Source organism: Mustelus asterias, chromosome 2 (assembly GCF_964213995.1).
Source record: "Mustelus asterias chromosome 2, sMusAst1.hap1.1, whole genome shotgun sequence".
In the NCBI taxonomy this organism is placed as follows: domain Eukaryota; kingdom Metazoa; phylum Chordata; class Chondrichthyes; order Carcharhiniformes; family Triakidae; genus Mustelus; species Mustelus asterias.
The window spans coordinates 21,278,539-21,303,570 of NC_135802.1; the positions used below are offsets into that span (position 1 = coordinate 21,278,539).

General features: G+C 43.9%; 1 protein-coding gene across 4 annotated transcripts in view; it reads right to left on the minus strand.

Moving 5' to 3' along the window:
- Nucleotides 1-25,032, minus strand: part of paxip1 (PAX interacting (with transcription-activation domain) protein 1) — a 146,381-nt gene that overhangs the window by 75,720 nt on the left and 45,629 nt on the right. For all 4 annotated transcript variants that reach the window (XM_078232195.1, XM_078232175.1, XM_078232185.1 and 1 more), the window contains one exon: nucleotides 7,216-7,738. In XM_078232195.1, the coding sequence (XP_078088321.1) occupies nucleotides 7,216-7,738 (523 nt within the window). The remainder of the gene's footprint in view (nucleotides 1-7,215; nucleotides 7,739-25,032) is intronic.

Sequence of the window (25,032 nt, forward strand, 5' to 3'; positions counted from 1 at the left end):
TAATATATAAAAATGACTTGGAAGAAAACGCAGCTGGTCTGATTCGCAAATTTGCAGATGATACTAAGATTGGCAAAGTTGTGGATAGTGATGAAGATTGTCAGAGAATACAGCAGGATATAGATAGACTGGAAAATTGGGCAGAGAAATGGCAGATGGAATTTAATCCGGACAAATGCGAGGTGATGCATTTTAGTAGATCCAATTCAGGTGGGAGCTATAAAATAAATGGCAGAACAATCAGGAGCATAGACACACAGAGATCTGGGAGTACAGGTCCACAGATCCTTAAAAGTGGCAGCACAGGTGGAAAAGGTGGTGAAGAAAGCATATGGCATGCTTGCCTTCATTAGACAGGACACCGAGTATAAAAGTTGGCAAATTATGTTACAGTTATATAAAACGTTGGTTAGGCCACATTTGGAATACTGTGTTCAATTCTGGTCACCACACTACTAGAAGGATGTGGAGGCTTTGGAGAGAGTACAGAAAAGGTTTACCAGAATGTTGCCTGGTATGGAGGATATTAGCTATGAGGAGATATTGAATAAATTGGGATTGTTCTCCCTGGAAAGGAGGTGGCTGAGGGGCAACCTGATAAAAGTTTATAAAATTATGAGAGGTATAGATAGGGTGAACAGTTGCCAGCTTTTTCCCAGGGCAGAAATGACAATTACAAGGGGGCACAAGTTCAAGATAAGGGGGGAAAGGTTCAGTGGAGATGTGTGGGGGAAATTTATTACACAGAGGGTGGTGGGGGCCTGGAATGCACTGCCATGTGAGGTGGTTGAGGCAGTTACGTTAGCCACATTTAAGACTTATCTTGATAGGCATATGAACAAACGGGGAATGGAGGGATATAAGCAGTTGGTTTAGATAGGTAAATGTGATTTGGAGGCTTGGAGGGTTGAAGGGCCTGTTCCTGTGCTGTAACGTTCTTTGTTCTAAGTCCAGTATCACGTTAGTCTTTGCTGTGTTGAACCTGTTTAAAGGGCTTTGTCTATGGCAAGTGTTTTGTTTGATTGAGACAGCTCCTATATTCATTAAGGGTTATACATTATCGTTTTGTGTTGTTTGTAATTAATAAAAGTTATTGCTAATATTCTTACTATACATGTTAACTGTATTCTTAAATAAACACTTTGATAAAAGCTCCCTAGTGGGTCATTTGAATCATACCTGAAGTGAAACCGATTATGCTTATCCTAGCCAAATTCAAGATGCAAAACTGATGATCCATTAAACACTTGGGAGCTTCTGACCTGAGCCAGAACATGAGGGAACTGTATAAAACATTGGTTCGGCCACAGCCGGAATTGTGTACACAATTCTGGTCACTAGATTGCAGGAAAGGCATAATTATTTTGGAGCGAGTGCAGAGGAACTTTACAAGAATGTTGCCAGGGTTTAGAAATTGCAGCTATGAGGAGAGATTGGATAGGCTAATGTTGTTTTTCTTCGAACAGAGGGACTAAGCGTTGACCTAATTGGGATGTGCAAAATTATGAGGGTCTTGGACAATGTAGACAGAGAAGACTTATTTTCCCCTAGCTGAGGAGTCAATTACTAGGGGCATAGATTTAAGGTGATTGGTAGAAGGACTAGAGGGGACATGATGAAAAACCTCGATCACCCAGAGGGTGGTGGGCATCTGGAATTCACAGCCTAAGTTGGCAGATGAGGCTGAAACGCTCAACTCATTTAAAAGGTACCTGGATCTGTATCTGCAGTGCTGTAACCTGCAGGGTTATGGACCAGGAGCTGAAAAATGGGATTAAAATAAGTGGCTAGTATTTTATTTCCACTTTTCTGGCCGGCACAGACACAATGGGTTGAATGGCCCCTTTCTGCACCTTAACTTTCCTATGGTTCTAAACACTGCCCAGGACCCAACATTATATTGTATCCGAACAGCACAACAGATTTTGAATTTACAGAATAATATTGAAAAAAAGTTAACTGCGTTGTGTCCTTTGCAATTCTTTGAAGTTATTATTTCAATTACATAGAATGGTGCACAAGAACAAACCATTCAGCTTAAGTGGTCTATTTTTATGCTATGCACAAGCCCTCCTTTCAACCTCCTTTGTCCGACTCACAAAAGCAGATTCAATCATTCCCAATATTGCACCAGCTTTACTGCAATTTCCAACATCGTACCTGTCAGCACTCTAAACTGATAGAGAACCTTCAGCCCTGCGCATTTTTCTCAAATCATAATGAACAACAAAGGTGAAATAAAAAATAACACAAGGACAAATATAGGGAGGCCAGAGTTTGGCAGGGAAAGAATTGGTGCATCTGCATTTGCCCCCATGTCAGAGTGTGTTTCCACTTGACCTGCTCATCGAAGACCTTTAGCAAGAAGCATTTTTCTCTCGTCCTTTCGCCCTCAGATTAACACATGCCCTTTAAAATTCATTGAGGAGTTGCACAAGGTGCACTACAGTAAGTGCTGACTGAATAAGATTGTTCAATTAAGCAGGGAGCCATAAGTGATGGTCAATATGTTTAGACATACAGTGACATACTGTTGTAGCACATTAACTTTATGACCTCAATTTATTCGAGAGCGACCTACGTCCAGATATTGAACTCAAGGGAGTTAAACACAATTGCCTGGAGGGATAAAATTAAAGTAAAAATAAACAAGTTAATCACCACTTAATTGCCACTTAAGTGATGATTAAGTATGTTTGCAGAATTGCTAATGTTTTATTGGAAAATACAATAAAGGCTTGTTAAATCAGAATATTGTATCCCTTTAAAACTCTGTTCCCTAGCTTCCGACCCCATCCCACTGCCTGGTAGCTGTCTGAGAATAAGTCAGTTTGTTCTCAACCTCAGTGTCATTATCTGACCCTGAAATGACCCGTTGACTTCGTGGTCACACCACCACCAAGATTCTCCATCACTGTAACATCACCCAAGACTTCACCCCATCTCAACTCTGCTGCTGCCGAAACCCTCACTTCGGGTTTTGCTCCCTCGAGACTTGACTGTTCCAAGGCACTCCTGGCTGGTCTCCCACATGCTATCCTGCGCAAACTTGGGATCATCCAAAACTCTGCTGCCTGTTTACCCATCACTTCTGTGGTAGCAGACCTATACTGACTCCCAGTCAAGCCAAGTCTCGGTTTGAGCCCATTCTGTTTTCACATCCCTCCGCAGCATCTCTCCTATTTCTGTCATCTCCTCCAGTCCTGTAACTCAGAATTCCTCTACTTCTGGTGTCTTACGTATCCTGATTTTAATCGCTCCATCAACAGCCGTAACTTCAGTTGCCTATGACCTAAGCTCTGGAACCGCTTTCCTTCAGCTCTCTAATTTTTACCTTGCTTTTCTCCTGGGGTAAATTCCTTAAAATCTATGCTTTTGGTCATCTGGTTCAATAAATTACATGGCTCAGTGTTACATTTTGCATTATAACATTCCTTTAAAGCTCCTTGGGACATTGCATTACGTTAAAGGTGCCATACAAGTTGTAGTTGCATACAAACAAACAATTCTCTGGTGCCACAGTATGACACATCTTAAACGTGTCAAATGAGATCTGAGCACATAAAATACACTTACATAATCCCTTCAATGCAGCCAAGTGTTTCAAAGCACTTCACAACTTCAGTGGAATATAAGGTACAAGACCCATGACGAGCTGAATGAAGCATTAGAGTTGGGGAGCTTCTAAGAGACAAGGTTTGAGGAGGCTTCCCAGGGTCGGGCGAGATATGGTTAAGACAGAAAGGATTCAGAAAAAGAATTCCAGAGAGGGGCACAGGAAGCTGGTTGTTAGCCTTTTGCGGGAGGAGGTGAGAACTAGGGAGCACACATTTTAAGAAAAGCAGTGGACAAGAGAGCCTGAATGCAGACAGCGGGGTAAGGCAGTTCGGAGCAGAGCCGCGGAAGATTTAGAAAACAATGTGCCTCAAGGAACAAGATACAGCATAGGAACAGGCCCTTCGGCCCTCTAAGCCTGTGCCGATCATGATGCCCGAACTAAACTAAAAAAACCTTCTGCCCTTACTCTGTCCGTATCCCTCTATCCTCTCCCTATTCATGCACCCATCCAGATGCCTCTTGAATGTTGCTGATGTGCCGGCTTCCACCACCTCCTCTGGCAGCGCATTCCAGGCACCCACCACTATGTGAAAAACTTGCCCTGCGCATCTTACTTAAACTTTCCCGCTCTCACCTTGAACCTGCCCCCTTGTAATTGACATTTCCACCCTGTCTATGCCTCTCAATTTTGTAGACCTCTATCAGGTCTCCCCCTCAGCCTCCGTCTTTCCAGTTAAAACAATCCTAGCTTATTCAATCTCAGCTCATAGCCAACACCCATAGCAACAGCCTGGTGAACCTTTGCACTCTTCCCAAAGCTTCCACTTCCTTCTGGTGGTGTGGTAACCAGAACTGCACGCAATACTCCAAATACGACCTAACCAAGGTTTTATTTAGCAGCAACATGATTTCCCAATTTTTGTACTCAATGCCCCGGCTGATGAAGGCAAGCATACCATATGCCTTCTTAATCACCTTGGCCACCTGTGTTGCCACTTTTAGGGAACTGTGGACCTGCATGCCCAGATCTCTCTGTATGTTAACGTTCCTAAAGGCTCTGCAATTTACAGTATAATTCACACCTAAATTTGATCCTCCAAAATGCATCATCTCGCCTTTGTCCGGATTAAACTCCGTCTACTATTTCTGTGCCCAAGTCTCCAATCGATCGATATCCTGTTGTATCCTCTGATGATCCCCGGCACTATCAACAACTCCACCAAACTTTGTATTATCCGCAAACTTGCTAATCAGACCCACAACATTTCCTTCACATCATTTATATATACTACAAACAACAGAGACCCCAGCACTGATCCCTGTGGAACACCACTAGCTACAGATCTCTCTTCTGAAAAGCACCCTTCCACCGTTAGTCTGTCTTCTTGCATGCAGTATTAGACTATTTCTTCGGGTGGATGGAGCTATTACAAGGGGGCATAACTATAGGGTTCGTGGTGGGAGATATAGGAAGGATATCAGAGGTAGGTTCTTTACGCAGAGAGTGGTTGGGGTGTGGAATGGACTGCCTGCAGTGATAGTGGAGTCAGACACTTTAGGAACATTTAAGCGGTTATTGGATAGGCACATGGAGCACACCAGGATGATAGGGAGTGGGATAGCTTGATCTTGTTTTCAGATAAAGCTCGGCACAACATAGTGGGCCGAAGGGCCTGTTCTGTGCTGTACTGTTCTATGTTTCTATAACCAAGCCAGTTCTGTATCCATCTAGCCAACCCACCCTGAATCCCATGTGATTTTAGTTTTTGTACCAATCTGCCATGTGGACCTTGTCAAACACCTTACGAAAGTCCATATAAACTACATCCACAATCCTTCCCTCATTAATTATCTTTGACACCTCTTCAAAAAACTCAATCAAGTTGGTGAGACATGACTTTCCCCGTACAAAACCATGCTGCCTGCCACTAACTAGTCCATTTTCTTCCAAATGTGCATATATTCTGTCCCTCAGTATCTTCTCCAAAAGCTTCCCCACCACTGACGTCAGGCTCACCAGCCTATAATTTCCAGGATTTTCCCTGCTTCCTTTCATGGTTATCAACAGTGGCTCTTCTCCAGTCCTCTGGAACCTCGCCTGTGGTCAATGAGGATGTGAAGATACCTGTTAAAGCCCCAGCTATTTCTCCCGTCTCCCATAGTAACCTAATACAGGAGTTGGGACGTCTTGTTGAAGTTGTACAAGACATTGGTAAGGTCACACTTGGAATACTGCGTGCAATTCTGGTCACCCTATTATAGAAAGGATATTATTAAACTAGAAAGAGTGCAGAAAAGATTTACTAGGATGCTATCGGGACTTGATGGATTGAGTTATATGGAGAGGCTGGATAGACTGGAGTGAAGGAGACTGAGAGGTGATCTTATAGAGGTTTATAAAATAATGAGGGCACAGATCAGCTAGATAGTCAATATCTTTTCCCAAAGGTAGGGGAGTCTTAAACTAGAGGGCATAGGTTTAAGGTGAGAGGGGAGAGATACAAAAGTGTCCAGAGGGGCAATTTTTTCACACAGAGGGTGGTGAGTGTCTGGAACAAGCTGCCAGAGGTAGTAGTAGAAGCGGGTACAATTTTGTCTTTTAAAAAGCATTTAGATAGTTACATGGGTTCGATGGGGATAGAGGGATATGGGCCAATTGGGATTAGTTTAGGGATTTTCTTTTTAAAAAGGGCGACATGGGCAAGTTGGGCCGAAGGGCCTGTTTCCATGCTGTAAACTCTATGACCTCTATGATAACCTGGGATAGATCCCATCTGGCCCTGGGGACTTGTCTATCTTAATGCAATCTAGGATACTCACGCTTCCTCCTTCGATATACTGACATTCTCTAGAGCTTGGGCGTTGAAGGAGTAAAGGGAACAGGACACAGGACATGGTTTTTTCCCGCTGAGAAAGAAAAATCCTTTCACGACAAATAGGTTTATAGATACAAATATTCAAGATGGTCAACAGAGCTGGCAGACTTTAAAAATTTGCACCACATTGATACCGACTGATTAGAGCCTGCAACCTCAGTGATAGATTAAACAGCAAAATTGAATAGGAAGCACTGACATAATTTACAATGTCAAGGGTCGAGAGGCACGTATTACCAAACATTGCAGCAGCCAGATCTAACATTTACAGACAAGGAGAATAGTTTGACTTTAATGCCACATGTTGATATATTTTTAAAAGGTTTTAAGAAGTTTATTAGTGTCACAAGTAGGCTTACATTAACACTACAAAGAAGTTACTGTAACAATGATCATAGAATCCCTACAGTACAGGAGGCCATTCGGCCCACCGAGTCTGTACCGACCATAATCCCACCCCGGTCCTCTTCCCGTAACCCCATACATTTACCCTGCTAATCTCCCTGATACTAAGGGTCAATTTAACGTGGCCAGTCAACCTAACCCGCACATCTTTGGACTGTGGAAGGAAACTGGAGCATCAGGACAAAACCCACACAGACACAGGGAGAACGTGCAGCCTGCACACAGACAGTGACCCGAGGCCAGGAATCAAACCTGGGCCGCTGGCGCTGTGAGTCAGCAGTGCGAACCACCATGCCGCCCGAATATAAATATCGGCAGAAGACAACATTTGTCACGTAGCAGCTTTCAATCAAGCATTTCTTCTTCAATTACTTACTTTCTAGCCCTGGGTCATGTCCAAAGATCTGTAGTTGCTGTTGTGGAACAGGGTGCTGTTGTTGCTGATGCTGCTGCTGTTGATGTTGTTGTTGCTGGTGCTGCTGTTGCAGCTGCTGTAGGTGGTGCTGTTGCTGAAGGTGCTGCTGCTGCAACCTTTGGAGGTGCTGCTGTTGTAGCTGCTGCTGCAAGTGATGGTGGTGCTGCTGCTGCTGCTGCTGGGAGAAGCTATGTTGCTGCTGCTGTTGTTGCTGCTGGAATGGGTGCTGGTGAAGTTGAGGATGGTGTTGCTGCTGCTGCTGCTGTTGTTGCTGCTGCTGCAGCTGCAGTTGCATTAGGTGCTGCTGCTGGAGTTGCAGCAGCTGGTGCTGCTGAGACTGCTGCTGCAATAGCTGCTGTGCTTCGGGGGTTAGCTGCTTAACCTGCGTGAAGAGAACGGCGCCGGGGTGTCGCAGCTCCGGTCCCTGCTGGTTCTGATTGGCGGCTTCCAAGTTTTTGGTTGGAGCTGAGAGCGACTGCAAGATCTGGGAGAGAGTCAGAGAATTTCCTTTAAAAAGCATTTAGACAGTTACATGAGTAAGATGGGTATAGGGGGATATGGGCCAAATGCAGGCAATTGGGACTACTTAGGGGTTTATTAAAAAAAAGGGCAGCATGGACAAAGGGCCTGCTTCCATGCTGTAAACCTCTATGACTCTATAAACACAAACAGTGGCACTAGGTTCACAAAGAGAAATGTCCAAGCAAGCAAAGGACTGCTATAGTCTAAAAACAAAGGGGATGATTTTTAAAGACCCAGGTTTTGCAGGTGTTATTTTTATTCTTTCGTGAGATGTGGGCATCATTGGTTGAGCCAACATTTATTGCCCATCCCTAATTGCCCATGCACTGAGCGTCTCGCTCAGCCATTTCAGAGGGCTGTTAAGAGTCAACCACCTCGCTGTGGCTCTGGAGTCACATGTAGGCCAGACCAAACAAGGATGGCAGATTTCCTTCGCTAAAGGACATGAGTGAACCAGATGGGTTTTCCCGACAATGGTTTCATGGTCATCATTAGATTTTTAATTCCAAATTTTTACTGAATTCAAATTCCATTGGCATGGTAGGATTCAAAGAACAAAGAACAATACAGCACAGGAACAGGCCCTTCGGCCCTCCAAGCCCGCGCCGCTCCCTGGTCCAAACTAGACCATTCTTTTGTATCCCTCCATTCCCACTCCGTTCATATGGCTATCTAGATAAGTCTTAAACGTTCCCAGTGTGTCCGCCGCCACCACCTTGCCTGGCAGCGCATTCCAGGCCCCCACCACCCTCTGTGTAAAATATGTCCTTCTGATATCTGTGTTAAACCTCCCCCCCTTCACCTTGAACCTATGACCCCCTCGTGAACGTCACCACCGACCTGGGGAAAAGTTTCCCACCGTTCACCCTATCTATGCCTTTCATAATTTTATACATCTCTATTAAGTCTCCCCTCATCCTCCGTCTTTCCAGGGAGAACAACCCCACTTTACTCAATCTCTCCTCATAACTAAGCCCCTCCATACCAGGCAACATCCTGGTAAACCTCCTCTGTACTCTCTCCAAAGCCTCCACGTCCTTCTGGTAGTGTGGCGACCAGAACTGAACGCAGTATTCCAAATGCTGGACGCAGTATTCCAAATGCAAATTCCAAATTCGAAACCAGGTTCCCAGTAATCTCTGGATTACTGGTCCAGTGACAATACCACTACGCCTCTGCCCTCCCCTGGATTGCCTGGGAACGCTAACTACAGAAAAGGAAAACTGAGCAAATTTACAGTGGAGTATCCAAATGTAGCTTCTTTCCTGCTGCCGCCTGACTTTTGAATGGACCTATCTTTTCCTGCACCGAGCTATGACTGCAACACTATACTCTGCACCTTTTCCTTTCCTTCTACTCTATGAACAGCACGTTTTGTCTGTATAGCGCGCAAGAAACAATACTTTTCACTGTATCCCAATACATGTGACAATAATAAATCAAATCAAAATAAAATCGAACAAAGCCCGGTTACTTTCCATTCTATTCATTCCAATGGACTAAAGTTTGGGGGAGCTCTGCACCACCCTCATGCAAGGAGATGCAAACACACCTTTCAGTTCCAATACAGAATATTACATGCACCTCTCACTTCCCATCAGCTGAGGGTAGTTACGATAAATACAATGCGCCAGCAGCGTAACTCTAATGAGTCTCATGCTACATTACAATCTCTCAAGCTACACTTTAAAACATCAGAAGCCCAAGTGATCTCAAACTCTCATTAACCCCATTGATCTGGAATGTGGGGCCTTGAAAGTACAGTCAAAGCAGACCTAATAGTAACTGGTAGTATATACTAGAAAAGGAAAAACATTTGCAGGGGTATGGATGAAAGGGTGGGGAAGTGAGACCAACTGAACAGCTCTTGCAAAGCTACAGCACAGGCACAATGGGCTGAATGGCCTCCCTCTGATTCCGTGGTCGAATGGCAAACGTCTACAGAAATCACAACATTTCTTTTGATGTTGTAATTGCCGAGTTAGTAAGAGAGATTCTGCTCACTGAAAGGATTTTGGTATCTGGCTTACAGTAGACTCCAGGGTTTATTTTCCTGGCAGTGATCTGGTAAATGATCCTGTCTAATTTCACCAACACGAGGGAGAATAAGTTGCCACCTTAGTCGAGGAAAGTGGTCGCTGTTTCTTCCCCTTACAACCAAAACATTTTCAGGAAGTCGATTATCCCTGCGACTTTTGCAGCATCCGTGTAGGAACAGGAGGGTAAAGCAGATTAATACGGGACTAGAGAAATGCTGCTGGAGAGAGGGCTTCGAAGACTCTTGTAGCAGTGGAATCAGATCTGGGGTAGGACCCAAGGGTTACACCTTAACAGGGTTGGGACCAATGTCGATGCGGGGAGATTAATGAGTGCTCTGAGGGAGGGTTTAAAATAATTCAAGAGGTCACAGGCACCAGGATACAGCACTTACAAGATAAATGAGGGTGCACAGTTTTAATACTAATTGCGAGAGACAATTAGTATTAAAATAAAGAGTAGGGCAGACTGAAGAGGGAAAATATGAGAGGTAGGTGCAATTAGAATTCAGATGAACAAACTCCCAGAAGCGCAAGTAGACAGAGGCTATACGTGAGCTGGTTCAAAAAAGGGGAAACTTAATATTTCTGTGTGGAAAGTATTCTGTAAAGATGGGAGAAAAGAATGAGGGATAGCAGTGTTAACAAACATACTGTGACAGCACTAGAAAGCGATGATACACTTGAGGATTCAAAGACACAACCTTCATGGTTAAAATTACCCAACAGAGAACTATTATGCTGGAAGCGTGTACTATAGGCCAATTCCTGGGAGGATAGGAGCAACAACTTTACAGGCAGGCTAAAGATGGATGCAGGAACTACACATTAGTTCTAACAGTTGTCCTAATATATAGACTAGGAAAACAAGATTGTAAACAGTAAAGAGGAGGAAGATTTGCTGAAATGTGTTCTTCACCTCCGTTAATCTGATGGCAGTTTACATCCCACCCCAGGCGGACGCGCTAGACAAAATATACACTACGAATAGCCTTGAGATGAAACATCTCGGGGCCTTGTTCATCGTGGCCAGGGACTTCAATCAGGCCAAGCTCAAGAGCGTACTACCAAGTTACCAAAAACACGTCTCCTGTTCCACCAGAGGCCCAAACATCCTCGACCACTGCTACACAAATATCAAACATGCCTACCGCTCTATCGCCCGCCCATATTTTGGCAAATCAGACCACAAGGCTGTGCTCCTACTCCCGGCTTACAAGCAAAAATTGAAGCGGGAGAATCCATCAAAGAAAGTCGTCCGATGTTGGTCTGAGGAATCGGATGATCGCCTACGGGGCTGCTTAGAGTCAGTGGACTGGTCAGTATTTAAAAATTCTGCGACCAGCCTGAACAAGTATGCCACTACAGTAACTGACTTCATTAGTAAGTGGAAGATTGTGTGCTAAAGAAGCAAATCCATGTGTTTACCAACCGAAAACCATGGATGAACAGGGATATCCACTGCTTGCTGAAGTCCAGGTCTGAGGCGTTCAAGTCAGGCGACACTGGCCTACACAAGCCAGATACAATCTAAGGAGATCCAAAGATGCCAAAAGATAGTAAAGGACCAAGCTACAGTCCCAGGCTAGCCACACCGACCCCCGCCGACTATGGCAAGGTCTGCAAGACATAACAGGCTACAAGATGAAGGCATGTAAAATCGCCAGCTCGAACGCACCCCTCCCTGGTGAGCTCAATGCATTCTATGCCCGTTTTGAGCACAAGGTCAGCGAAAACATGCCCTCTACCCTGGAACATAAGAACATAAGACATAGTAGGGTAAATATGTGGGGCTACGGAGGATAGGGTCTGGGTGGGATTGTTGTCGGTGCAGACTCGATGGAACGAATGACCTCTTTCTGCACTCCAGGGATTCTGTGATTCTATGAGAATTGAGACTCTACTCGTTACTTTTAACATTTTCACTTATGATTTTTAAAAATTCATTTGCTGTAGGTGTTGCTGACTAGGCCATTCCTAATTACCCTTGAACTGAATGGTATTCCGAGATCATTTAAAAGGTCAACCACTTCAGTGCAGACTAGGTTAGGGCAGTAGATGTTCTTCTCTGAAAGCTTAGTGAACCAGATGGTTTTTATGACAATCGACAATGGTTTCATGGCCATTAGACGTTTAATTCCAGATTTTTTTTAATTGAATTTTAATTGCACCATCTGCTGTAGTGGGATTCAAACCCGGGTCCCCAGATCATTACATTGGATCTCTGGATTACTAATCTAGCGACAACAGCACCATGCTTCCCCTTTTCTGTAACTATCCTAAATGTAAAATGGTGACTGGTCACTCACTGAACCATGCTGCACCTCATTATCCAGGCCTAGCACTGCTTCCTTCCCATGTATGTTCTGATAGTGGAAATTCTCCTTGATTTGATTATTATTGTCACATGTATTAGTTTGCAGTGAAAAGTATTGTTTCTTGCTTGCTATGCAGACAAAGCATACCGTTCATAGAGAAGGAAAGACGAGAGTGCAGAATGTAGTGTTACAGTCGTAGGGTGTAGAGAAAGATCAACTTAATGCATTCAAAAGTCTGACATCAGCAGGGAAGAAGCTGTTCTTGAGTCGGTTGGTATGTGACCTCAGACTTTTGTAACTTTTTCCCGACGGAAGAAGGTGGAAGAGAGAATGTCTGAGGTGTGTGGGGTCCTTAGTTATGCTGGCTTCTTTGTTGAGGCTGCGGGAAATGTAGACTGAGTCAATGGATGGGAGGCTGGTTTGCGTGATGGATTGGGCTACATTCACGACCTTTTGTAGTTCCTTGCGGTCTTGCGCAGAGTGAGAGCCATACCAAGCTGTGATACAACCAGAAAGAATGCTTTTGAAGTGCATCTGTAAACATTGTTGAGAGTCATAGTTGACATGCCAAATTTCCTTAGTCTTCTGAGAAAGTAGAGGCATTGGTGGGCTTTCTTAACTATAATGTTGGCATGTGGGGACCAGGACAAATTGTTGGTGATCTGGACATCTAAAAACTTGAAGCTCTCGACCCTTTCTACTTCGTCCCCGTTGATGTAGACAGGGGCATGTTCTTCTTTACTCGTCCTGAAGTCAATGACAATCTCCTTCATTTTGTTGACATTGAGGGAGAGATTATTGTTCACCAGATTCTCTATCTCATTCCTGTACTCTATCTCATTGTTGTTTGAGATCCGACCCACTCCGATGGTGCGTCAGCAAACTTGAAAATCGAATTGGAGGGGAATTTGGCCACATAGTCATCGGTGTATAAGGAATATAGTAGGGGCTGAGAACACAGCCTTGTGGGGCACCGGTGTTGAGGATGAGGCCAGGGAGTTGGCGTTTGCTGTGGACCTGTTGCAGCGGTAGGCAAACTATAGTGGATCCAGGTAGTCCGGGAGGCTGGAATTGATTCATGCCATGACTAGCCTTTCGAAGCACTTCATGATGGTGGATGTCAGAGCCACCGGCCGATAGTCATTAATGCATGCTGCTTGGTTTTTCTTAGGTACCAGGATGATGGTTGTCTTCCTCAAGCAGATAGGGACCTCAGATTGTTGTAAAGAGAGGTTGAAGATGTCTGTGAATACCCTCGCCAGCTGATCCGCACAGGATCCGAGTGCTTGTCCGGATACCCCATCCGGGTCAGTCGCTTTCCATGGATTGACCTTCAAGAAAGCTGCTCTGACATCTGCAATGGTGACTGAGAAGATTGGGTTTGTACTCGTTGGAATTTAGAAGGCTGAGGGGGGATCTTATAGTGACCTATAAGATAATGAAGGGGCCGGATAGGGTAGAGGTGGAGAGATTCTTTCCACTTAGAAAGGAAGCTAGAACTAGAGGGCACAGCCTCAAAATAAAGGGGGGGTCAGTTTAGGACAGAGTTGAGGAGGAACTTCTTCTCCCAGAGGGTGGTGAATCTCTGGAATTCTCTGCCCACTGAAGTGGTGGAGGCTACCTCGTTGAATATGTTTAAATCACGGATAGATGGATTCCTGATCGGTAAGGGAATTAGGGGCTATGGGGATCAGGCGGGTAAGTGGAACTGATCCACTTCAGATCAGCCATGATCTTATTGAATAGCGGGGCAGGCTCGAGGGACTAGATGGCCTACTCCTGCTCCTATTCCTTATGTTCTTATGAATCCCTGTGACACCAAGGGCCAATTTAGCATGGCCAAACCTCCTTACCTGCAAACCTTTGGACGGTGGGAGGAAACCGGAGCACCCGGAGGAAACTCACGCAGACATGGGGAGAACGTGCAAACTCCAGAGTGACCTGAGGCCAGTATTGAACCTGGGTCCCTGGCGCTGTAAGGCAGCAGTGCTAACCACTGTGCCACCGTACTGCCCACAATAATGAATTCCAGCACTTCCTCAATGATAGGTTTTAGACCAAATGGCCCCTAGTTTCCCTGTTTTCTGTCTTCCTCCTTCCTTGAAAAAGGTCTTACAGTTGCAGCTTTCCATTGCTCTGCGATCTTTTTAGAATCTAGGACATTTTGGAAGATTGCACAATGTCTACAGCTACTTATTTTAAGTCTCTAGGATGCAGGCCCTCAGGTCCAGGGAACTTGTCCCACCAGTTTTCATGGTACTTTTTTCTCCACTGATGGTAATTGTTTCAGGTTCCTCCCTCCCTATTGCCCCTTTATGTGTTTTTGCATCTTCCCCCACGAGGACAGAGTGCTCAAAAGGTCTGCCATTTCTTTGTTTCCTATTACTAATTGCGCGGTCTCACCCCTTAAGACACCAACATTCACATCTGTGACTCTCATCCTTTTATGAAGTTGTAGAAGCTGTACCTGCCTCTTTTTTTATTTCTTGCTTGTTCATCCTCATCATCATTTCTCCCTCTATTATTCTTTGAGTCACCCTCTTGCTGGTTCCTAAAGTTTCCCAATTTTCTCACTGACCAATCTTTGTCGCACTGTATGCCTTTTTTCCGCAATTGGATACTATCTCTAACTTCTTTAGTTAGCCATGGGTGGTGCATCTTTCTTGTAGTCATAGAAATATATAATCCCTACAGTGCAGAAACCGGCTATTCGGCCCATCGAGCCTGCACCAGTAACAAAGAAGGTACCCAGATTCTTCTTCTAAATATTCTCCTCAAAAGATCTAGCCAAATAAGCTTTTGCAATGTGACCCATTTTTGCCACAATTCATGTATTGACTATCCTTCCCCCAGCATTCACTCACTGAATGGCCCATTTGGACACATCTCTGGCATGCTTGTTGCTGTTTGGACTTATGGGTAGTTCCAACATGTGGATCTTCATTTCTGCACCAGGCCCTGTCCCCGTAACCCCACGCATTTACCTTGCTAATCCCCCTGACACTAAGGGACAATTTACCAGGGCCATTCACTTGAACCCCTTCACTGAGCCAAGTGTCTCTCAGAATACAATTCAGTATTTATCCAAAAGGTGCTGTAGGTCTGTTTTCGCATCATCCAATCCACTGACAGCACTAACAGCGTTAACTTCTTCGACCATTATCTCCCAAATAGAGCTACAAAATTACCATGGACCACATGGAGGCAACTCCACTGTTTGTTCACTCAACTCGATGTTGGCCATGATGTAACCTTTCAATGACTTCACCTCTTCCATGCATGTCCTTAAAATCACATCAGCTGGTTTTAAAGGAAGATGTTTCAGCTTTTGTTGGTATGTAGTCTCAGAAATTAAAGGTACAGTAGCACCAGTATCAACCTCTATCCTAACAGGTTGTCCACTTAACTTCAGAAACACCCAGAATCTGTGATTCACCCTATATTGCTATTGGAACTCTTCAAAAGTTTCTGGACATTATTTTCTTCACAGTCATAGTTCATTTCTTCCATGTTGTGAACTATTTTTATAGAATTCAGCTTCTTCTTCTTGAAGATACCCAGATTGTTCTTCTAAATATTCTCCTCAAAAGATCTACCCAAACAAGCTTTTGCAATGTGACCCCATTTTTGTCACAATTCATGCATTGACTATCCTTGTTCCAGCATTCACTCGCTGAATGGCCCATTTGGGCACATCTCTGGCATGCTTGTTGCTGTTTGGACTTCTTATGGGTAGTTCCAACATGTGGATCTTCATTTCTGCACCAAATTGTAAAGCTAGTTTCATCAATGCCACGGATTTCGACTGCTGTCTTGAAAGTCAAAGCATGTTTAGTGAGCAATCTTCTTTCGATTGTCCATTTTGCAGACTCCAAAATGAGGCGCTCTCACACAGTATCTTCTAGTGACTCACCAAACTCACAACATGTGCCAGCCTTTTTAAGGTGGTCACAAACTGAGCAATGCTTTCGTCTTCCACTTTGGTGGAGCCTGGACTGTTCCACAATAAATAGTGGCTTTGGAGAGAAATGGTCTTCAAGGACATTGTAAGTTTTGGTTCCTGGCTTTGCTGGATGAACTGATAGCCAAGTTCCGCACACATGAGGACGGCCTAAACCGGGATGTTGGATTTATGTCACATTATCAGTAACCCCCACAGCTTGCCCCCTGGACTTGCAGAATCTCACTAGCTGTTCTGTCTGGAGACAATACACATCTCTTTAACCTGTGTCTAATGCTCCCTCCACCCACATTGTCTGTACCTTTAAGACCTGGCTGGCTGTAGGAATTTGCATTCTAATTAGTATTCTGTAACTTGACTTCTGTGTCTCTGTGCACTGTTTGAGAGCACATTTCCACTCCATCTGAAGAAGGAGCAGTGCTCCGAAAGCTTATGGTATTTGCTACCAAATGAACCTGTTGGACTTTAACCTGGTGTTGTGAGACTTCTTACTTTGCTGGATGAACCAAGCTCTGGAGCAAATTGGAAGGTTTTACTTCCTAACATAGAGAAAAACTGGTACCAGCAACTCGTTTGCAATTTTATTCACTTAAAACACTAAGTGTAGGATCTCCATGACTCATTTTCTTCATTGAAAAGCCGCATGGATCCTAATTGACCCGCCATTCTCTTGCAGGCATGAGCAACTCAAAACTGCTCAGTATTTTTTTTTTTACTGTCATCCCAGAACTCCCCTTTTCCCCCTCAGAAACTGTTAACATATTTTTTCAAACGGCCTTAACCAGATGCAGAGCATCCTTCTTTTCAAATATGCCAGACACTACCTGGAATCTCACCCTTCTGATCAGACAAACCCCTCTTAAAGCCACAAAGAGAATTTCCATCATTTTTAACTGTGTAGTGAATCACCCGCTCTGTTGCTACACATAGCAACATGTGCCCAGACCCTGCAGATTAGGGGAGTCTACCGCATGTTTTTTTTCTGGTAAGAAACGCAAGATTATTTTCCCATTTTTCTCACTTGGTCTTCCTTCACTGGCACTTCAATCTTTAATCCTGTGGTTCATTTTCCCCACCCTTCGAACATTCGAAGCTCGAGGACCCACAATGTTTATTTTGCTTAGGATCTTTTCTCAATGTTCTCAACGAAACAAAATCCCAACTCGTCTCGCCAATTTTCTTTTTGCAATATCCTAACTATGCAACGGTTTGAGAATTTAAAACGAAGAGAAAAAGATGTGGTCTGCACATGTAGACTTAAAATATCAACAGTTATGTTTCTTGCAGGAGTTGTTGCCTGTACAGAGCATAAAATGAAACTAAAGCCTGTGAAACACCCCAATGACGTCACCATCAAATCATGCACTTGCTCTTGAAGCAAACACTTAAATGTAACGCAATGTCCCAAGCCAAGATCATTTCTCACTCCTGTGATTGCATCCTTTATTATCTGAGCTACCGCATCTCATTTTCCTTTTTTTCCTATCCTTCCAGAATGTCAAATATCTGAGTTTTGAGTCAATCTTCTAGCCTTGTCTCTGAAATAATTAGACCATACAACCGTGTCTCTGAAATAATTATACCATACCCATTTATTTCTATTGGAGCTGTCAATTCATCCATCTTGGTAAGGATGAGGAGAGAATTCAGAAGGACTCTTTGTCTTTTTACCATTTTCCATACTCCTTTTTTTAGTTCATTCATGGGATGTGGGCACTGCTGGCAAAGCCAGCATTTATTACCCATCCATAGCTGCGCTCATACTGAGTGGCTTGCTCATCATTTCAGAGGGCAGTTAAGAGTCAACTACATTTCATAGGAACAGGAGTATGTCATTCAGCCCCTCAAGGCCGCTCGGCATTTAATAAGGTCATGGCTGATCTGTGGCCTAACTCCACGTATCTGCCCTTAGGATAATGACCTAACTGAAAGGCAGCACCTCAGACAGTGCAGCATTCCCTCCTCCTTTGAAGTCAGCCTGGTTTGTGTGTCCAATTCTCTAGAATGGAACATTAACCCACAACCTCCTGGACTTACAGCCAGGGTTTAGATCAGCCATGACCAGACTGAATGGTGGAATAGGGTCAAGGGGGTAAACTGCCAAATGGCTTGTACCTGTGCTCTGTGGGCACTCTTCCACTTACTTAGCATTGCTGACATTTTGGATGCACGCAACTCTGAATACACTGCTGTACCGAGTCCAATAATTCTCCATGGACCACCCGTTCCTCGAAAGTGCAGATATATTATTCATATTTTTATTCCCCCAGTTTTTTCATTTAAAAAAATGCACTTTGTCACAAAACGGAAGAAAAATCTCCCAAAATCACATTTAAATAGGCTTGGTTAAACTCAGCTGTTGCTGGATGAATATAGAAAGAAAGATGGAAGTGACAACACAATTGGACAATCTATTGTGCTTTGCCACTCAAACGCTCAGCAATTACTGTAAGGAAATAACTTTCCAAAATACAGCAATTATTCAAAGTGGCAACAAAACTTCTGTTAACATGTACAGCAGGATTGAAAGGATTTTTAACTGAGACCTCGTCAATATTTTTTGTTGAAAAGTACTCAACGTGCTTCAGGACCAAGTTGGTGACTGAACTCTCTGATGTGCAATTAAAGCCTGTAGACCACAACATCCAGGTTCTTTCTCCAGTCATGGTTAAGTTAGTTGGTCAAAGGCATGGTGGCATAATGAACAAAAAAGCAGCCTATGAATGTTAGCAGGATAATGAACAGTGAGAATACCACTCAGCCAATTCAGAAACTGTTCTTCTGCAAGCCTACAGTCCTATATTCTCTGGAGTTTAGATGAAAGATTATCTCATTTATTCTTGGGAGGGCTTGGCAGGGCACATGCTGAGAGGCTGGAGATCAGAAATAAACACACAGTGCTGGAAAACTCAGCAGGTCAGGCAGCAACTGAGAGAGAACAGAGTTAACTATTTGACTCCAATATGACTCTTCCTCGGAACTAAAGGGAGGCAGTAATGTACAAAATCGATACAAGTGTGAAGGTCATTCAGCAGTGGGAGTAGTTTTTTTTATTCATCTGTGGGACTTGGGCGTCGCTGGCTGGCCAGCATTTATTGCCCATCCCTAGTTGCCCTCGAGAAGATGGTGGCGAGCTGCTTTCTTGAAACGCTGCAGTCCATGTGGCGTGGGTTAACCCACAATGCCGTTAGGGAGGGAATTCCAGGATTTTGACCCAGCGACTGCGAAGGAACAGCGATATATTTCCAAGTCAGGATGGTGAGTGGCTTGGAGGGGGACTTGCAGGTGGTGGTGTTCCTATGCATCTGCTGCCCTTGCCCTTCTCGATGGAAGTGGTCGTGGGTCTGGAAGGTGCTGTCTAAGGATCTTTGGTGAATTGCTGCACTGCATCTTGTAGATAGTACACACTGCTGCTACTGAGCGGTGGTGGTGGAGGGAGTGAATGTTTGTAGATGTGGAACCAATCAAGCGGGCTGCTTTGTCTTGGATAGCGTCAAGCTTCTTGAGTGTTGTTGGAGCTGCACCATTCCAGGCAAGTGGGGAGCAATCCATCGCACTTCTGACTTGTGCCTTATATAGGATAGGCTTTGGGGAGTCAGGTGAGTTACTCGTCACAGTATTCCTAGCCTCTGACCTGCTCTTGTAGCCAGTGTTTACATGGCGAGTCCAGTTGAGTTCCTGGTCAATGGTAACCCAAGGATGTTGACAGTGGGGGATTCAGTGATGGTTACACCACTGAACATCAAGGGGCCGTAGTTAGTGTCTCTTATTGGTGATGGCCATTGCCTGGCATTTGTGTGGCACGAATGCTACTTGTCACTTGTCAGCCTAAGCCTGGATATTGTCCAGATCTTCTTGCATTTGAACAAGGACTGCTTCAGTAACACTGATTCCTGCAAAGCAGTAACAGGAGAAATTGTCGTGGCCAGCGAGGCTATGACAATGATGCTGAAGTTATTTTGTGTCAGTCTTCACTGTAGAAGAAACAGATTACATACCAGAATTTGGACTATTGAGGCTGAAGAAATTAAAGTCATTAATATCAGCAGAGAAAGTGAACTGGAGTAACTCAAAAAATTTCATAAATTCACAATGTCCTACATCCTACAGTTCTACAAGCAGAGTGGAAGTTAGCGAACGTAACACCGCTATTCCAGAATGGAGGGAGACTATAGGACAGTTAACCTGACATCAGTCGCTGGGAAAATTCCAGAATCTATTAATTCAGGAAGTCCTTGCAATTAATTTAGAAACCCATAGCATGTTCAGAGTCAACTTGGTTTGACAAGAGAAGTGTTCAAAATGTGTCAGTATTGTAAAATTTATTGAAGTTTTGTGAGCATGTAACTAGTAGGATGGACAAGAAGCCAGTTGATGCAGTAGACTTGAATTTTCAGCTGTCATATGGACTCAAACGTTAACTCTGCTTCTTCCTCCCCACAGATGTTGCCAGACCTGCATTTTCGGTTTTTATTTCAGATTTCTAGCATCTGCCATATTTTGCTTTTATTATACAAGGCTTCCAAAAGGTATTCAATAAAATGCCACAGATTTGGAAATAAAATATTAGAATGGAGAAAGGATTGTTCAACTGGCAGGAAGCGGACAGCCAGGATAAATGGGACATCTTTATCTAGTTTAACAACACCAGGTTAAAGTCCAACAGGTTTATTCGGTAGCAAAAGCCACACAAGCTTTCGGAGCTGCAAGCCCCTTCTTCAGGCGAGTGGGCTGTGTTTACCCCAGTCCAACGCCGGCATCTCCACATCATGACATCTTTATCTAACAGGTTGCAACTAATAGGATGCCATAAGGTTCAGTGCTGGAGGCCTCAGCTATATACAATTCATATTAATGATTTAGAGCATCCCAAGACTGCTGGCGATACAATGCTAGATAAAAATGTACGCTGTTAGAGAAGACAAAGAAGCTACAAAGATATGTGGACAGGTTAGGTTAGTGAGCAACAAGGTGGCAAATGGAGTACAATGTGGAGAGGTGTGAAGTTATTCATTTTGGTAAGAATGGTTGATTTTTTCAAAAAAGGCATAAAACTTGGGGCACTCATACAAGAAGCACAAAGTTAGCATGCAAATACAGCAGGGAGATCAGAAGACAAAAGGCATGTTGGCCTTTATTGCAAAGATATCAAGAGTAGAAGAGTAAGGAAGTCTGACTGTAATTGTACAGGATTTTGACGAGGCCACACCTGGGGTGCAGTGGGCAGTTTTGTTCTCCGTATCTAAGGAAGGAGGTGGCACAGTGGTTAGCACTGCTGCCTCTCAGCACCAGAGACCCAGGTTCGATTCCGGCCTTGTGTCACTGTCTGTGTGGAGTTTGCACGTTCTCCCCATGTCTGCGTGGGTTTCCTCCGGGTACTCTGGTTTCCTCCCACAGTCCAAAGATGTGCGGGTTAGGTTGATTGGCCATGTTAAATTGGCCCTTAGTGTTAGGGGAACTAGCAGGACAAATATGTGGGATTACGGGGATAGGGCCTGGGTGAGATTGTGGTTGGTGCTGTCTCAATGGGCCAAATGGCCTCCTTCTGCACTGTAGGGATTCTATGATACACTTGCTGTAAACTAAATGCAGGACATTGAAGGTTTCTACACAAGCCTAACAAGGTAGACACAGAGGCTGTTCTCGCTAATTGGGAAATCTCGAACACAGGCACAGCACAGTCTGAGAATAGGCGTTGACCTTTTCAGACTGAGACAAGGAGAACTTACTTAATTCAAATGACTGTGAAGCGCTGGAGTTCTCTGCTCCAGAGTGTTGTGGATCCTTCAGCCTTGAATATACTTAACGTTGAGGTGGACAAACTTTTGGTCCCTCGGGAATCAAAGGAAGTGGGGAGTGGGCAGGAAGAGTGCAGTCGAGACAGAAAGCCAGCCACAATCTTACTGAAACGTGGAGGAGGCTTGAGGGATAGTACACTCTTCTCCTGCTCCTATTTTAGATATAATGAGCACTTGCCAGCAAGGATCACAGGAAAGTAACCTGGATGATTTTGCCTTTCCCAATTGAAGTCAGATACAGCACAAGCCAGAGGTGGGTACCTAGGATACACTTTCTCTCTCTCTCTGACTTAGCTCAAGGTTCATTTCCTTAAGGTACAATGACAAAAGGCAACTTCTTGGAAGCCACTTAAATTCTTCAATAGGAAGCGCTGCCCAAATCTGTGGACAATATTCAAATAGAAAACAAAGTAAATGATTCCAAGGCTCAAACGAAGCCACAGGGAGTTATTGATAAAGTGACGGAGTGGCCCAAAGGGGGGAGAAAAAAGGTTGTAGCTGGAATTCAATGCGAGACAGCGAGAGGTCTTAAAGAGTGGCATTATTAAACATGGAATGGTGGAAAGCTGGACGATGTGGAACAGCAGAGGGATTTGGGTGCTCAGGATCAGTGGCAGCACTTAAAGTAAGTAATGGAAAGAGGCATGGGCCATAACATTTGAGATGTTCTGGGTAACCTACAGTACTGCTTATACTTTTAGGCTCCACACTATAAAACAGCTGAGACAAAACAAGGGGTACTTGTCTACTGGGACGCTGCTGATTGATGAAATAATAAAGTAAAAAATTAATTAAATATTGGGGCTGTTTTCAGTAGCAAGAGAGGAGATTACGGTGATCTAGTAGAGATTTATTATGGGACAAAGTAAATAGAAATACTGTTTCCAATGATTGAGGGATTCAATAAGAGACATAGGTACACAAATAAATTTGAGATTAAGACAGAAGTGAAACTTTTGCTTTCCTCGAGGGTTGTAGCATGCACTGAAGTTAATGATTGAAACAGGGATGACATCAGCGTGGAAGAGTAGATTCAGTCAATAACTACAGGAATAAAGCAGAAAGATGCCCAGAATAGGTACATAAAAGTAAAGTCGCCATAATCCCAGATGACCATAGGCTGTGACCAGTGGTGCTTTAATCTGAATGTCACCATGCCTCAGGCGAGGGGTAAGGTTGAGAAGGTGAGGCAATCATGAGTAACCTCAGCCGGTATGGGAATTGAACCCGCGCTGTCAGTATCGCTCTGCATCAATAAGCAGCCGTCCAGACAACTGAGCTAAACTGAACATGGAGAGCAACAGATCATCTGGGACATTAATGAGCTTGTTTCTTAACCAATAAGCTTTAAAGATCGAAAGAAACAGGAATGACTAAGAGAGTAGATGAATTGCAGTCAAATGTTATAAATCAGGTACAGAAAAAGAAAGAGAGAAACTGGATTGAGAGAAAAAGATGGCAGAAAAAATGCAAATTTGATTTATCCTTAAATCTCCACAAATAAATTAGCATTTGAAGGAATAAGATGCCAGTCTAAATTGTTCAATTTCTGGGCCAGAGGCATTAACAATTGTCACGTCATTTAACAGGAGCAGCTGTGGAGTAGTGGCATTATTACTGGACTAGCAATCCCAAAACCCAGGGTAATGCTTTGGACACTCGGCTTCGAATCCCACCACGTCACATGATGAAATTTGAATTCAAAAAAATCTGCAACTGAAAGCCTAATGATGACCATGAAACCATCGACGGCTAACGTTAAAAAACCACCTGGTTCACTACTTCCTTTGTCTATCTTACTTACGTTTTACGATGCTTTAGGGAAGGAAATCTGCCGTCCTTACCTGGTCTGGTCTACATGTGACTCCAGATCCACAGCAATGTGATTGATTCTTAAATGCCCGCTGAAGGGCAATTAGAGATGGGAGATAAATGCTGGCTCAGCCAGCGATGCCCACATCCCATGAAGGAATAAAAAATAGCTACATAATTTGCATTTATATAGGGCCCCTGATGTGGCAAAACGTCCCAGGTGCTTCATCGGAACTTCAAGCATTTGACACTAAGCCACAAAATGATATTAGGACAGATACCCAGAAGGTCAGCTAAAAGTGCAGTCACTTTGGCAGAGGAGGTCATTCAGCCCATCAGGTCCATGCCTGTTCTTCGTAGAGTAATCCAGATGGTCCCACTTCACAGGTCTATGCCCTAACTCTCCAAATTTATTTCCCTCAAGCGCCCATCCAATTTCCTTTTGAAATCGTTCATCGTCTGTTTCCACAACCCTCATGGGCAGCTATCTCCAGGTCTTTACCACTCGCTGCGCTAAAAAAAAAACCATTGTCCCTCATAGCCCCAACCCCTTATCTCACTGAAAATCTTAACTGTGTCTCCCTAGACCTTGCACCGTCAGCTGCTGTCTTCTGTCTACCTTACTTCAGTTTTAAGGTGCACCTTAAAATCAGGGGTACACAAGACGTCAGAATTGGAGGGGTGCAGGGATCTCAGAAGAGATTAAAGATAGGAAAGAAGGCATGGCCATATGGTGATTTGAAAGCAGATGAGGATTTTAAAATCTAGGTGTTGATGGACAGAAGCCAACTCTCAGGTTATTTGCACATTAATAACTGCGCATCATGAACAAGCTGTTATTTTTCCAGCAAGATCCATTATTACCCAGCTATGGAATCAGGAAGAGTGCCCATTTTAACCAAACAATTCAGATTAGTCAAATACTAAATAAAGATCAGAAAGATGAATTCAGACAAGAGGCCATTCAACCCAATAAACTAATGCTACCATAGGGCTCGATAGCCTCCCCATTCACAGTACCCAGCTACTTCCTGAACAACCCTTAGAGTTATTTCCCCTTTACTTGGTCATTGCCACTTGGAGCACTGCATGAAAACACATTCCCAATTTCAGTCTTGAACTCGTCTTTGACTAGACAGTGTCTAACAGGAAGGGTACAAGAGCAATAGTAAAGATGCAATGTTGTCTGACTCAGATGTTAGTAGAGTTGATTGGTAAGTTATTAAGACACGTACAGAAATCAGGGTTCTTTTTCCCTCACTACTGACAAATAATTGGGCTAGGGCAGTGTGCGACCTGCTGGAGGTCTTCTGAAGAGTTAAAATAACTAG